This window comes from Felis catus, chromosome B2 (assembly GCF_018350175.1).
Source record: "Felis catus isolate Fca126 chromosome B2, F.catus_Fca126_mat1.0, whole genome shotgun sequence".
Classification (NCBI taxonomy): Eukaryota; Metazoa; Chordata; class Mammalia; order Carnivora; family Felidae; genus Felis; species Felis catus.
Window position 1 is genome coordinate 28,242,542 of NC_058372.1, and position 13,914 is coordinate 28,256,455.

The window sequence follows — 13,914 nt, forward strand, 5'->3', positions numbered from 1 at the left end:
GAAGAAGCTATGTGAATGAGAAATAATAGTATAGTACATGAGAAATGAGATACTAGTAGGTAGATTAATGCTTCATATCTCAGCATAGAATTCTCTTGTAGAAGCACATAGCCTGTTCCAAATAGCCGAAGTGCCTCCTTACCACTTATACTAATTCCAAAGCTCCATTTCAAGATCTTCCGTCTCTTCCTCTCACCCTTGCCCTGCCAGTGGCATGATGTGCCTATGATTGAGGAGATGAAGGTGCAAAGCCTGTGGAAGCCTGGCCATGTCCCATGTGCTTTTCTTTATCACCAAGAAACTCCACTATTAATAATGTGGCCAGGCCCATTTCTGCTCCCTCTTGAGGAGGAGGGCGATATGGAGGTGTCCTGGAGTAGGAGAGTTTCTTAATGGTTTACCTTCTAGAGCCTTACCAGACATGAGTCTTTTATCTTATGATAAGACAAGTTTATTTATATTTGTCGAAATAACAGTTTAGTACATTGTAAATGACACGTTTCTAAAATGTCAGAATTGGGGGCTCCTGTGTGGCTCAGTCAGTTGAGCGCCCGACTGCGACTCAGGTCATGATCTCGCAGTTCACTATTTTGAGCCCCACATCAGGCTCTATGCTGACAGCGTGGAGCCTGGAGCCTGCTTCGGATCTGTGTCTCCCTCTCTCTCTGCCCCTCCCCCACTCTTGCTCTGTCTCTCCCCCCAAAAATAAAACACCAAAAAATATTGAAGTGTAAGAATTAGATGAATTTTAAATATGGGAAGTTGTAGATAGCTGCATATTTACATTGTTCAGTATCACCAGTTTAAGCATTTTAACTGTTTAGGATGTGACCTTTTTCATATGTGCTATGTGTATCCAAGGTTTTTTTTTTTTTTTTTTTTTTTTTTTTACACATCAGCTTTATTGAGGCATAACTGATAAATTTGTAAGATATTTAAAGTGTACATCTTGATGAGTTTATAAATGTATACATTGTGAAAGGATTTCCACCATCAAGGTAACTAATACATCCAACCCCTCACATATGTTTTCTTTAGCTTTTGCGTGTGTGTGTGTGTGTGTGTGTGTGTGTGTGTGTGTATGTGTGTGTGCACATGCGCCTCTCGACATTATTTTGTTTTATTAATTATAAGTGGCTGGTGCAGCCACACTGGAAAACAGTATGGAGATTCCTCAAAAATTAGAAATAGTGCTACCATTATGACCCAGAAATTCTGCTTCTAAGTGTATATCCAAAGAAAATGAAACAGGATATTGAGATATTTACACTCCCATGTTCATTGCAGCATTATTCACGATAGCCAAGGTATGGAAACAACTTAACTTCATTAATGGATGAATGGATGAAGAAGTTGTATATATGTACAGTAGAATATTATTCAACCACGATAAAGAAGGATATCCTGTCATTTACAACAACATGAATGGAACTTGATTTCATTTTACCACACAGAGAAAGACAAATAACAGTTTTTTCTTTCTTTTTTTTTTTAAACTATGTTAAGCGTGATTTAATGTCAAACCCATGGGGACTATGCAGTCTCAGCCATTTCACCAGTACATACAACTGCTGTATTTTTTGGATTTGTGTCTGCATTTTTTTTATCCTTTTTTGATGTTAATCCCTCTTCACACTTCTGCTCTGATTATGGGTAGGGAACCCATGCAACCGTAATAAAACTACAGGGCTTGCGTGAAGGGTAAAGTTCAGTTTGCCTTCTCAGAGTCCCCTTTTGCTGCTTTTTTGTTAGCTGTGTCTTTAATCTGTGAGTTTGGAACTGACCCTTGTTAGAAGAGGATTTCACATAGTTGAATACTTGATAAAGAATGTTAATAGTAGGGATTTAGTTGATATCAGATGATTCTGTAGTACTTTTTGATTCTGTTAAGATCATTCAACTTTCTGAACAAGCAAAGTGTTAGGACTACATAGAATACCAGTTTAAGTGTCAAAAAGAAGTAAGGTTGACAAAAAAATGTTAGGCATTTCTCCATGTACTTTTCCTTCACACCATAGACAGACCCCACTAATTCATTATGCTTTTATTTCCAGTTTAGACATATGATCTTTGACACAACACTCTAGACAGACACTGCCCACCAATTAAGGTAGAACTAGGGAGTATGGACTATGCATATCATAAGGAAGTGTTTTTAGTTACTTAGGTAGGGCTCAGCCCTTTCAACTCAGTCATTATATTCCCCCAAAGTTCTAACTTGGAGTCATGATGTACATTTTATTTATAAATGAGAAAAACTTCCCAAGGTGACAGGATTTTATTACTAAGTACCAAACCAGCAAGAAGAATCCAAATCAAAATAAACTTCTAAAAATGCAGAGTTCTCCAGAGTCCTCTCAGAGATTCTGTCTGGTAAAAATGACCAACAAGCTTCTGGAACACATATGCACCCCAAGAAGATTCAGACTATAATCTAACTTTTGGAGCCAGTGAGGAATGCTGTGAGATTGACTTACTCTCTGAATTACTGATTACTGAGGTAATGCCAGCTTGATGTCCATGATTCTCTTAAAGTCTCATTTTATCTTGTCTGTTACTGTAGTGCTAAGCAAGGCTTTTTTCCCCACTAATTAAAAAAGAAAACATTGTGGGGCATGTGGGTGGCTCACTTGGTTTAGCATCTGACTCTTGATTTCAGCTCAGGTCATGACAAGCTGCACATTGGGCTCTGCCCTGACAGCACGGAGCCTGCTTAGGATTCTCTCTATCCCTCTCCTTCTGCCCCCAGCACACCTTCCCCCACCTGCACTCCCCCATCCAGTAAATAAATAAACATTAAAAAAAAAGAGAGAAAATGTCATAGTGAGAAAGGAAGTGTAATAGGAAATAAAGTGGGTCTCTTTCTATTGACTGACTTACTGACAAATAGATGTTGGATTCGAGATTAAAGTGTAGGGTTTACAAAGGAAATCATAGAGAACTGGTTTTGCTCTTTGCATCTCTTGCCCTTTTAGGGACTATGAAGGGATGAAGGGAGCCAGGAGTGAAGGGGAAGAGTTTATGAGATTCTTTGACAGGAGCTGTGCTAGGCTGTGAAAGGGAGGTATGACAAACATCTGCTTTTCTTAACTCATAACTGGGGAGTGTGGCTTCCATGGAGTGTTCCCTGCATTTGTGAAACAGAGATCCTGGCACCTGAGAGCACAGGAACAGTGCACATAGACAGTAGAGGTGTCTGCCCTGGGAAAGATGTTTCTTGGGACAAGATGAGCACCTCACTAGAGAGTAGGCCCCAGTCCATTGTAAGTTGTATGTAAGGTCACTTGTAAGTCAAGGAGCTCCATCAGAGAGTTGTTGTTGGTAAAGATGGAGTGCTGATCTTGGACCACACTACGTGATTTCTGAATTGAGGCTGTGTTCATAATAATGTGAAATCAAGTCTCTCTCAGATAAGAGTGAGTAGAAGTCATTGCACCTGCTCACATTTTCTTACAGGGTGGTGATAATTCTGCACCCACCCCCCCACAAATGGCTCCCCACAACCCTGAATACACTGGGCTATAAAACAGTGCTGTGTCCCGTCCATATCCCATGAGTTTGGCTTATCCAGTGTATGGGGTTGAGGACCACACTTCAGTCATAAAGGACACCAAGATCAGAGGAGCGAAGTGAAAATGAACATGATGTGTGCAAGAAAGTGTAATCCCTTTGAAGTTACTGAATCTCCCAGTTTTGAGGATTAGATGAGCAGAAATGAGTCCTGAGAGGTAAGCAGTTTTGAATCATGGAGAGACTTGACTATAGAACTTGGACTTTATCCTCTACAGATGAAGAGTTGGGGATATGGTGAGGGCTGCTAGCTCATAAGCCCATAACAGGGTTTGCCCATACTACTTTTGCTCTTAGATACAACTGTCTGACTTCCAGCATGGAGCCTGAACTATAGTAGTATTTAGTTATTATTTGAATGGATACATAAATGAAATGATCCGGAAGTTGACCTTAAAAATGTAGGCAATAAAGTCAGCTGCAGATAGGGGATTGCCTGTTATAAGCTTTTCTTAAAATTATTCTAGATATAGACATAGAAGTATAAATATAATTATTTTATTAATTAGCTCTAATTTTTATTAATAGGCTTTAGTATGTTTTAAAACAACTTTCATATAAGTCTTTAACAAAAACCATTTTAACAAACTAATGTTTAAATTTCAGTGTATACAAATTTTGATTTTTATTCATTGAATAGAGAATGATTGCATATTTGGATAGATGTCATAAAGTATCAACTCAGCCTCTTTAAATTCTATACTGATGTAATTTCTGTATTTTAACTAATTTCTTACATATACATAAAGTTTATATAATAAGAAATGAGCTGAGGTGTAGGAAATATATTTTGTATACACATGTAAATATAGACTCCATAATGTAAGATGTATAATTTTAATGGTTTGTAGTCCTGTTTATTACATTAGGTACTCTTGGATGTCTGTTACATTATTGTAGTAATAGCGTTTGAAGTATATTTTAAATCTTTTTTCTCCCTTAGAAGTAAATTTCCCCAGAAGGACTTAGAAATGCTGTTCCCTGGAATGAGTGCTGATTTTACAAGTGAGAATTTTTCAGCTGCTTGGTATCTTATAGAAAACCACTCAACTACCAGGTCAGTGGATGTTGGACTATTGTTTCATGTGGTTGTACCTAATAGGATTATATGATACAAAGGGATTTAGGCTGGCCTCTGCCACGTAGGAGCCCTTTGACTTTGGGTGAGCTCATGAATATCTCAGGGTATCTTTTCTCCTATTTATGAAATGTTGTTAATAATTAGCAGTCCCTTGTTTCCTGCTATCTTGTTTCTGTATGATTCATATTTGTGCAACCCATTAAAACTTTGTGGAGTCTCATCTGGGTACCTAAACTGATGTGATCTCTCTCTATTCAAATAACAAAACTTTCAAGTCCTGGTGTAAAATAGTAAACATACTTCTTTTCCTGACCATAGAGCAAAGGAAGATGATTTGATTTATCATTTTGCAAAGACTTGCCTTAAAATTAGCCAAAAATAGTCAAGGTCTTATATCCAAATTAAAGTGCTCCTTATTGTCTGCTAATTACATTTTGCCACACTCTTGATAAGAGTAGGTTTGTAACTTTTTTGCAGCAATTAAATTTAGTAACAGTGTTTGAATAAATGAATGGTTTATTGCTAAAAATTTACATTCCTGAAAAGTTAATTTGTTAAAATACACCTTAGGAGAAATTTTTCCTTCACCAGTTAGAGTGAAAACCATTAGAAAACATGAGGAAACATTGGTGTGTGTGTGTGTGTGTGTGTGTGTGTGTGTGTGTGTGTGTGTGTGTGTGTGTGTGGAGAGAGAGAGAGAGAGAGAATCCTGATACATTTTTAAAGGGAATGTCAAATCTTTAATTGCAGAAGATGGTTCTAATTTTACATCATGGATGTGCTTTTTCTATTACTGTATTTCAGAATTGATCTCTGTTTTTACAGCCAGATTTTCTTAGCCCAGCTGGAAATAAAAAAATATAGAGATCTACCAATTTTCTCTGCTTGAGATGTAGAGATAAAATATTTTGGTCTTTTTAGTTATTTAAATTGTTGAGTTGACTGCCCCCGCTCCCACCCCCCCAGGTTTTTCTATAATTTCACTGTTAATGACAGAGGACTGGATATTGATGTGGTGCATCATGATACGGTTAATTTTGATATAGGACACAGAAATGAACATATGAAGAGTTCTGCCTTAGATAACTTAGATAACCACTGCATTGATCTAGGTCTGTGCAAAGGGACATGATGTTCAGGACTCCTTACCTGGCAAATCATATACGTGATACATATTACTTATAGAAATATTTATATGTATGTTCATTTCTTAGGGGTCTGACATTTGGAATGACCATTTGAGGGCTACAGATCTGTTTTATAGTTGCTGTAATTTTGTTATTTATAATAAAAGGGTTTAGATGTAGGGGTGCCTCAGAGGCTCAGTCGGTTGAATGTCCTACTCTTGATTTCGGCTCAAGTCATGATCCCAGGGTGTGGGATTGAGCCCCGTGTCGGACTCCATACTGAGCATGGAGCCTGTTTAAGATTCTCTCTTTCTCTTCCTCTGCTCCTCTTCCCTGCTTGCACTCTCTCTTTAAAAAAAAAAAAAAAAAATTTAGATGTAGGTAAGAATTTGAAAGCTTTTTGTTTTAATCTGGTTACATCTTGTGTCAATCTGTGTCTTTCTTAACTTAGGCTTCAGTATTTCACATTTAATGCATTATCTGATTTCTTTTTTGCTTTTTAGGAGTCTCAAACTTTTGGTTTCTTAATTTCATTTCAGTTTTGAACAGCTTAAAATGGCAGTCACCAACTTGAAGAGACAGGCTAACAAGAAAAGTGAAGGCAGCTTGGCATATGTGAAAGGAGGTCTTAGTACTTTCTTTGAAGCCCAGGATGCCCTCTCAGGTAAGGTGACCCTCAGAGCCATCTGCTGGGGCTTCCACAACAGAAACCCAACACTGTGTTTGCAGAGTGTTTACAGGGTGTGACATTCAGTCTGTATTTATAAAAGTAGAGATCTAAAATGTGCCATAAATATTTGTTGCAGACCAGGCTGGAATCTCTTTGAAGGCTTGGTACTTTAAATATTTGTCTCTGAGGCTTTTGTTGACCCATTGTACATACGTGAAATAGGAGACTACTTTGCCTTCCCACAATGCCCAATCTCCAGGGCTGATAAGAAACTAAATCCCAATAGGTAAAATTCTAGAATTTTAAAAATCCTCTTATACCCATCAATATCTTACACATGTGACTAATTCTGTAAATGTGATCCATTGTGTGTTTGGTGTGTGGTAAGGACTGATGATAATGTGTCATTCTTTTCAGCTATCACCCCATGAACCTCATACACAATAGTTAAATGTCCACCATCCATTTTGTCATCTTTATATGGGGGAGCAAGTATATTAAATAGATATAGCATAGTTTTAGACATATCATGGAAAAGATGTTGGGTAGGGTTTTTTCTCACCTAAAATTAACTTTATTTATTTAATTTTTAAGTTATTTATTTATTTTGACAGAAAGAGCAAGAGAGCACACATGTGTGCCTGCTGGGCAGGGGGAGGGGCAGAGAGCGAGGGAGAGAGAGAATTCCAAGCAGGCTCTGTGCTGTCAGAGGAGAGCCAGATGCAGCAGGGTCCATCTCACTGACCTGAGCCAAAATCAAGAGCCTGATGCTTAATTGACTGAGTCACCCAGGCACCCCTAAAATCACCTTTAATTAATAGAAATCAAATTACTGTTTAGTAAAAAATATTAATAAAAGTTAGCCTAATTCTTTTTAAAAACAAATATACCTATAACTAAGTACCTACACATAAGCACTTTTAAGTGTAGACTAAGAAGCCACACTTCCTTTAATTCAGTAAGACTTAATTTTTTTTATTAATTTGTATTCTCAAAGTACAGACATCCTGCTACTGTTTCTAAAACCCTTCTCCTGGGTCAAACAAGCATAGATGACTTCTGGGAAGTTAATGTGCATCTGATACAGCTCTTTCCTTGTTAGGTAGAAGTTAGGTTTTTGAAGGAGCAAAATGTGAATGCGTAGCGGAAACAGAAATTAGATAATTTTCTTTGATAAACACTCTGTGCCCTGTATTTTTTGGTGGGATGCTTTTCTTTCGTTCTTTGTGCTTATTGATATTCTGTCTTAAGTTACTAATGTTACTATATTAACAATAGAAACCTAAGCATATATGAACAGAGTTTAGCATTATCAAGCAGAATTAGGTTAGTAATTCCCTAGTAGCTATGCAAATGATAATTTGCCATAGGTGATTAGCAGTTCTCAGAAATTATTGTATTTAAAATTATTTCACCTAAGTATATTGGTAACTTAACATTTAACAAAGATAATACTGACCAATTGCTTAATCATATAAGCAGGTGACTCTATAGCATATAGAAAGTGATTTTAATAATAAAATTCCAAGATTTTAGCTACACACATATCTAGCTTTTCTGTGTTTTAATGTAAATGAAATGCATATTACAAAAAGACAGTAAATAAGTAATGAACAGACACTACTTAATACCATTGTAAAGATAATTACATTAGCATTTTGATGTATTTTCTTTTGGTCTTTTTGCTCTTGGCCTATATGAGTCCATATTACAAAATTGGAGTTGCATTGTATATTCAATTGTGTATGCTAGAAACCTCCTTTACTCTTTAGAGTGTTCCTTTGGGTAATTATTTTAATATACTATAGCATTTGATTTGTTGGTAGCTCTTTAGAAAATTTTCTGACTATAATCTTAAGTGAAATTCATCTGTAGTTTTTTGAAATGCTTTTTTGGTCAGGTTTTGGTATTAGTGTTTTACAGAAGCATTTGAATCTGTATGTGTATATATGTAGGTACTATGTGATGGGTTATGTAAAGTAGGAATTATCAGTTGGAAATTTGAAAGAGCTAATACATTGAAAGAACTAATAAATTATTTGCTCAGGTAATCTGTTTTACTTTTCTGTTTTGAAAAATGTCAAACATGTTAAAAGTAGAATAGTACAGTCACCCCTGTATAACTGTCAGATTTAAGTTAGTAATGTTTTTCAAACTTGCTTCAGTGGTATTTTTTGAGGTTGGTTGTGTTTTGCTGATCTCAAGCAGTGAGTCTAAAGCTCCATGACATTTCCCTCCTATATACATTAGTATATGGTTCCCACCCAAATAAGGACATTTACCTGCATAACCACAATGCTGTTATTACAGCCAAAATAAGTTTCAGTAATTTTTCAATATCCTCTAATTCCCATGTCATACTCAAATTTCCCCATTTACCCACCAACTTTCTTTATAGTTGGTTTGTCCAAATCAAGATTCAAATAAGGTCCAAGCATTTCATTTGTTTTTTTAAGTCTCTTAAGCCTCTTTTAGACTAGAATACCCTTACCTTTGCTACCTTGACTTTTTGTTTTCCCCCATGTAATTGATATGTTGAAGACATGAGGCTGTTTGTCCTATAGGATATCCCATACTCTGGATTTGACTGATTACTTCCTCATGGTGTTATTTAATTTATTTTAGTTTCCATTGTATTGCTTGGACATTAGATTTGGTTTTCAACATTTTTGGTCATATATGGTACTGTGTACTCCTGTGTTATTATTTCAGGAGGCCTTTAGTGTCTGCATGTTTTTCCTGTAGAGACACTGTGATGGATCAAGTGGGTTCCCCAGTGGGGTGGGTATTGGTAGTTGTATCGATTAGAATCAACCAAGGGAAAAGATGCATGAGGCACGTCCAGGAAAGTTCTGTGCATGGAGTGAAAGTTGCCCTCTCACGGTCGAGTCATAAACAACGTTGATTTACCTGGTATGATGTGAGTCAGTGTACATGGAGTATTGCCTACCAGAGAATCTCATCCAAGCCTTGGTGTCCAGAGTTTTTATTAGAACTCTGTCACATAGACATAGTTGACTGCTCCAATGGCTGACCTCCATCTAGAGGTCCCTCTGGAGGTCAAGCTGATATGGAGTGACCCAAAGTCTTCACTGTAAATTACGTTGTTACACTATCTGGTATAGCTCAAGGCTCCCAAGTAAACAAAGATACTTTCATCAGGTAAGAATTTGAAAAGCTTAGAGGTAACCTCTCAGAAGCTAAAGACAAAGGCCAGACCTCTTTTTGGGTAAGATTAAATTCTTTAGTATGCGATTATATTAATATGAAATATTATATATGCATTTGCCTAATATATTATACATCATATTCTTTTTAACCTTTAGAAATTTTGATTTTACCATTTCTCTTGTAAGCACCATATGGTAGAATTTTTATATTTTTATACCACTTTGGGAGTCTTTGCCTTTTAATAGAAAAATTCAAGCCATATACATTTATCCTAACTGACATTTTTGTCTTTTTGTTTTTATTGTTCTATTATATTTTTCGGTTTTCATTTTTCCTTCTGTGCTACATAGACCATGTTGTTGCACATTGCCAAGAAATGTTTTTAAATTCTATTATAGGTTGCCTTTTGCCTCCTGTTGTGTATAACATCGGTTCAGGACATCTATATTTCTCATGTTCTTTCCTTTTTTTCTGGTCTTAATTTAATCTGGAGTTATAGCTTTTTATTTTACCTTTTCCATTTCATTATTTTTATTTATTATTTATTTATTTATTTATTTATTTATTTATTTATTTATTTATTTATTTATTTTAATCTGCCACTAGTTCCAGACTAAAATTCTTTTTTTTTTATATATGAAATTTATTGACAAATTGGTTTCCATACAACACCCAGTGCTCATCCCAAAAGGTGCCCTCCTCAATACCCATCACCCACCCTCCCCTCCCTCCCACCCCCCATCAACCCTCAGTTTGTTCTCAGTTTTTAACAGTCTCTTATGCTTTGGCTCTCTCCCACTCTAACCTCTTTTTTTTTTTTTTTTTTTTTCCTTCCCCTCCCCCATGGGTTCCTGTTAAGTTTCTCAGGATCCACATAAGAGTGAAACCATATGGTATCTGTCTTTCTCTGTATGGCTTATTTCACTTAGCATCACACTCTCCAGTTCCATCCACGTTGCTACAAAAGGCCATATTTCATTTTTTCTCATTGCCACGTAGTACTCCATTGTGTATATAAACCACAATTTCTTTATCCATTCATCAGTTGATGGACATTTAGGCTCTTTCCATAATTTGGCTATTGTTGAGAGTGCTGCTATGAACATTGGGGTACAAGTGGCCCTATGCATCAGTACTCCTGTATCCCTTGGATAAATTCCTAGCAGTGCTATTGCTGGGTCATAGGGGAGGTCTATTTTTAATTTTTTGAGGAACCTCCACACTGTTTTCCAGAGCGGCTGCACCAATTTGCATTCCCACCAACAGTGCAAGAGGGTTCCCGTTTCTCCACATCCTCTCCAGCATCTATAGTCTCCTGATTTGTTCATTTTGGCCACTCTGACTGGCGTGAGGTGATACCTGAGTGTGGTTTTGATTTGTATTTCCCTGATAAGGAGTGACGCTGAACATCTTTTCGGTGCCTGTTGGCCATCCGGATGTCTTCTTTAGAGAAGTGTCTATTCATGTTTTCTGCCCATTTCTTCACTGGGTTATTTATTTTTCGGGTGTGGAGTTTGGTGAGCTCTTTATAGATTTTGGATACTAGCCCTTTGTCCGATATGTCATTTGCGAATATCTTTTCCCATTCCGTTGGTTGCCTTTTAGTTTTGTTGGTTGTTTCCTTTGCTGTGCAGAAGTTATCTTCATAAGGTCCCAGTAATTCACTTTTGCTTTTAATTCCCTTGCCTTTGGGGATGTGTCGAGTAAGAGATTGCTATGGCTGAGGTCAGAGAGGTCTTTTCCTGCTTTCTCCTCTAAGGTTTTGATGGTTTCCTGTCTCACATTTAGGTCCTTTATCCATTTTGAGTTTATTTTTGTGAATGGTGTGAGAAAGTGGTCTAGTTTCAACCTTCTGCATGTTGCTGTCCAGTTCTCCCAGCACCATTTGTTAAAGAGGCTGTCTTTTTTCCATTGGATGTTCTTTCCTGCTTTGTCAAAGATGAGTTGGCCATACGTTTGTGGGTCTAGTTCTGGGGTTTCTATTCTATTCCATTGGTCTATGTGTCTGTTTTTGTGCCAATACCATGCTGTCTTGATGATGACAGCTTTGTAGTAGAGGCTAACGTCTGGGATTGTGATGCCTCCTGCTATGGTCTTCTTCTTCAAAATTCCTTTGGCTATTCGGGGCCTTTTGTGGTTCCATATGAATTTTAGGATTGCTTGTTCTAGTTTGGAGAAGAATGCTGGTGCAATTTTGATTGGGATTGCATTGACTGTGTAGATAGCTTTGGGTAGTATTGACATTTTGACAATATTTATTTTTCCAATCCATGAGCAGGGAATGTCTTTCCATTTGTTTAAATCTTCTTCAATTTCCTTCATAAGCTTTCTATAGTTTTCAGCATACATATCCTTTACATCTTTGGTTAGATTTATTCCTAGGTATTTTATGCTTCTTGGTGCAATTGTGAATGGGATCAATTTCTTTATTTGTCTTTCTGTTGTTTCATTGTTAGTGTATAAGAATGCAACTGATTTCTGTACATTGATTTTGTATCCTGCAACTTTGCTGAATTCCTGTATCAGTTCTAGCAGACTTTTGGTGGAGTCTATCGGATTTTCCATGTATAATATCATGTCATCTGCAAAAAGCGAAAGCTTGACTTCTTCTTTGCCCATTTTGATGCCTTTGATTTCCTTTTGTTGTCTGATTGCTGATGCTAGAACTTCCAGCACTATGTTAAACAGCAGCGGTGAGAGTGGGCATCCTTGTCGTGTTCCTGATCTCAGGGAAAAAGCTCTCAGTTTTTCCCCGTTGAGGATGATGTTAGCTGTGGGCTTTTCATAAATGGCTTTTATGATCTTTAAGTATGTTCCTTCTATCCCGACTTTCTCAAGGGTTTTTAGTAAGAAAGGGTGCTGGATTTTGTCAAAGGCCTTTTCTGCATCGATTGACAGGATCATATGGTTCTTCTCTTTTTTTTTGTTAATGTGATGTATCACGTTGATTGATTTGCGAATGTTAAACCAGCCCTGCATCCCAGGAATGAATCCCACTTGATCATGGTGGATAATTCTCTTTATATGCCGTTGAATTCGATTTGCTAGTATCTTATTGAGAATTTTTGCATACATATTCATCAGGGATATTGGCCTGTAGTTCTCTTTTTTGACTGGGTCTCTGTCTGGTTTAGGAATCAAAGTAATACTGGCTTCATAGAATGAGTCTGGAAGTTTTCCTTCCCTTTCTATTTCTTGGAATAGCTTGAGAAGGATAGGTATTATCTCTGCTTTAAACGTCTGGTAGAACTCCCCTGGGAAGCCATCTGGTCCTGGACTCTTATTTGTTGGGAGATTTTTGATAACCGATTCAGTTTCTTCGCTGGTTATGGGTCTGTTCAAGCTTTCTATTTCCTCCTGATTGAGTTTTGGAAGAGTGTGGGTGTTCAGGAATTTGTCCATTTCTTCCAGGTTGTCCAATTTGTTGGCATATAATTTTTCATAGTATTCCCTGATAATTGTTTGTATCTCTGAGGGATTGGTTGTAATAATTCCATTTTCATTCACGATTTTATCTATTTGGGTCATCTCCCTTTTCTTTTTGAGAAGCCTGGCTAGAGGTTTGTCAATTTTGTTTATTTTTTCAAAAAACCAACTCTTGGTTTCGTTGATCTGCTCTACAGTTTTTTTAGATTCTATATTGTTTATTTCTGCTCTGATCTTTATGATTTCTCTTCTTCTGCTGGGTTTAGGCTGCCTTTGCTGTTCTGCTTCTAGTTCCTTTAGGTGTGCTGTTAGATTTTGTAGTTGGGATTTTTCTTGTTTCTTGAGATAGGCCTGGATTGCAATGTATTTTCCTCTCAGGACTGCCTTCGCTGTGTCCCAAAGCGTTTGGATTGTTGTATTTTCATTTTCGTTTGTTTCCATATATTTTTAAATTTCTTCTCTAACTGCCTGGTTGACCCACTCATTCGTAAGTCGGGTGTTCTTTAACCTCCATGCTTTTGGAGGTTTTCCAGACGTTTTTCTGTGGTTGATTTCAAGCTTCATAGCATTGTGGTCTGAAAGTATGCATGGTATAATTTCAATTCTTGTAAACTTATGAAGGGCTGTTTTGTGACCCAGTATATGATCTATCTTGGAGAATGTTCCATATGCACTCGAGAAGAAAGTATATTCTGTTGCTTTGGGATGCAGAGTTCTAAATATATCTGTCAAGTCCATCTGATCCAATGTCTCATTCAGGGCCCTTGTTTCTTTATTGACCGTGTGTCTAGATGATCTATCCATTTCTGTAAGTGGGGTGTTAAAGTCCCCTGCAATTACCACATTCTTATCAATAAGGTTGCTTATGT

At 37.1% G+C, this 13,914-nt stretch overlaps 1 protein-coding gene across 2 annotated transcripts in view; it reads left to right on the forward strand.

The window, feature by feature from the left end:
- The window catches only part of EXOC2 (exocyst complex component 2), a 283,378-nt gene that overhangs the window by 66,850 nt on the left and 202,614 nt on the right, over positions 1 to 13,914 (forward strand). For both annotated transcript variants that reach the window (XM_006931507.5, XM_003985860.5), the window contains exons 5-6: positions 4,514 to 4,627; positions 6,318 to 6,442. In XM_006931507.5, the coding sequence (XP_006931569.1) occupies positions 4,514 to 4,627; positions 6,318 to 6,442 (239 nt within the window). The remainder of the gene's footprint in view (positions 1 to 4,513; positions 4,628 to 6,317; positions 6,443 to 13,914) is intronic.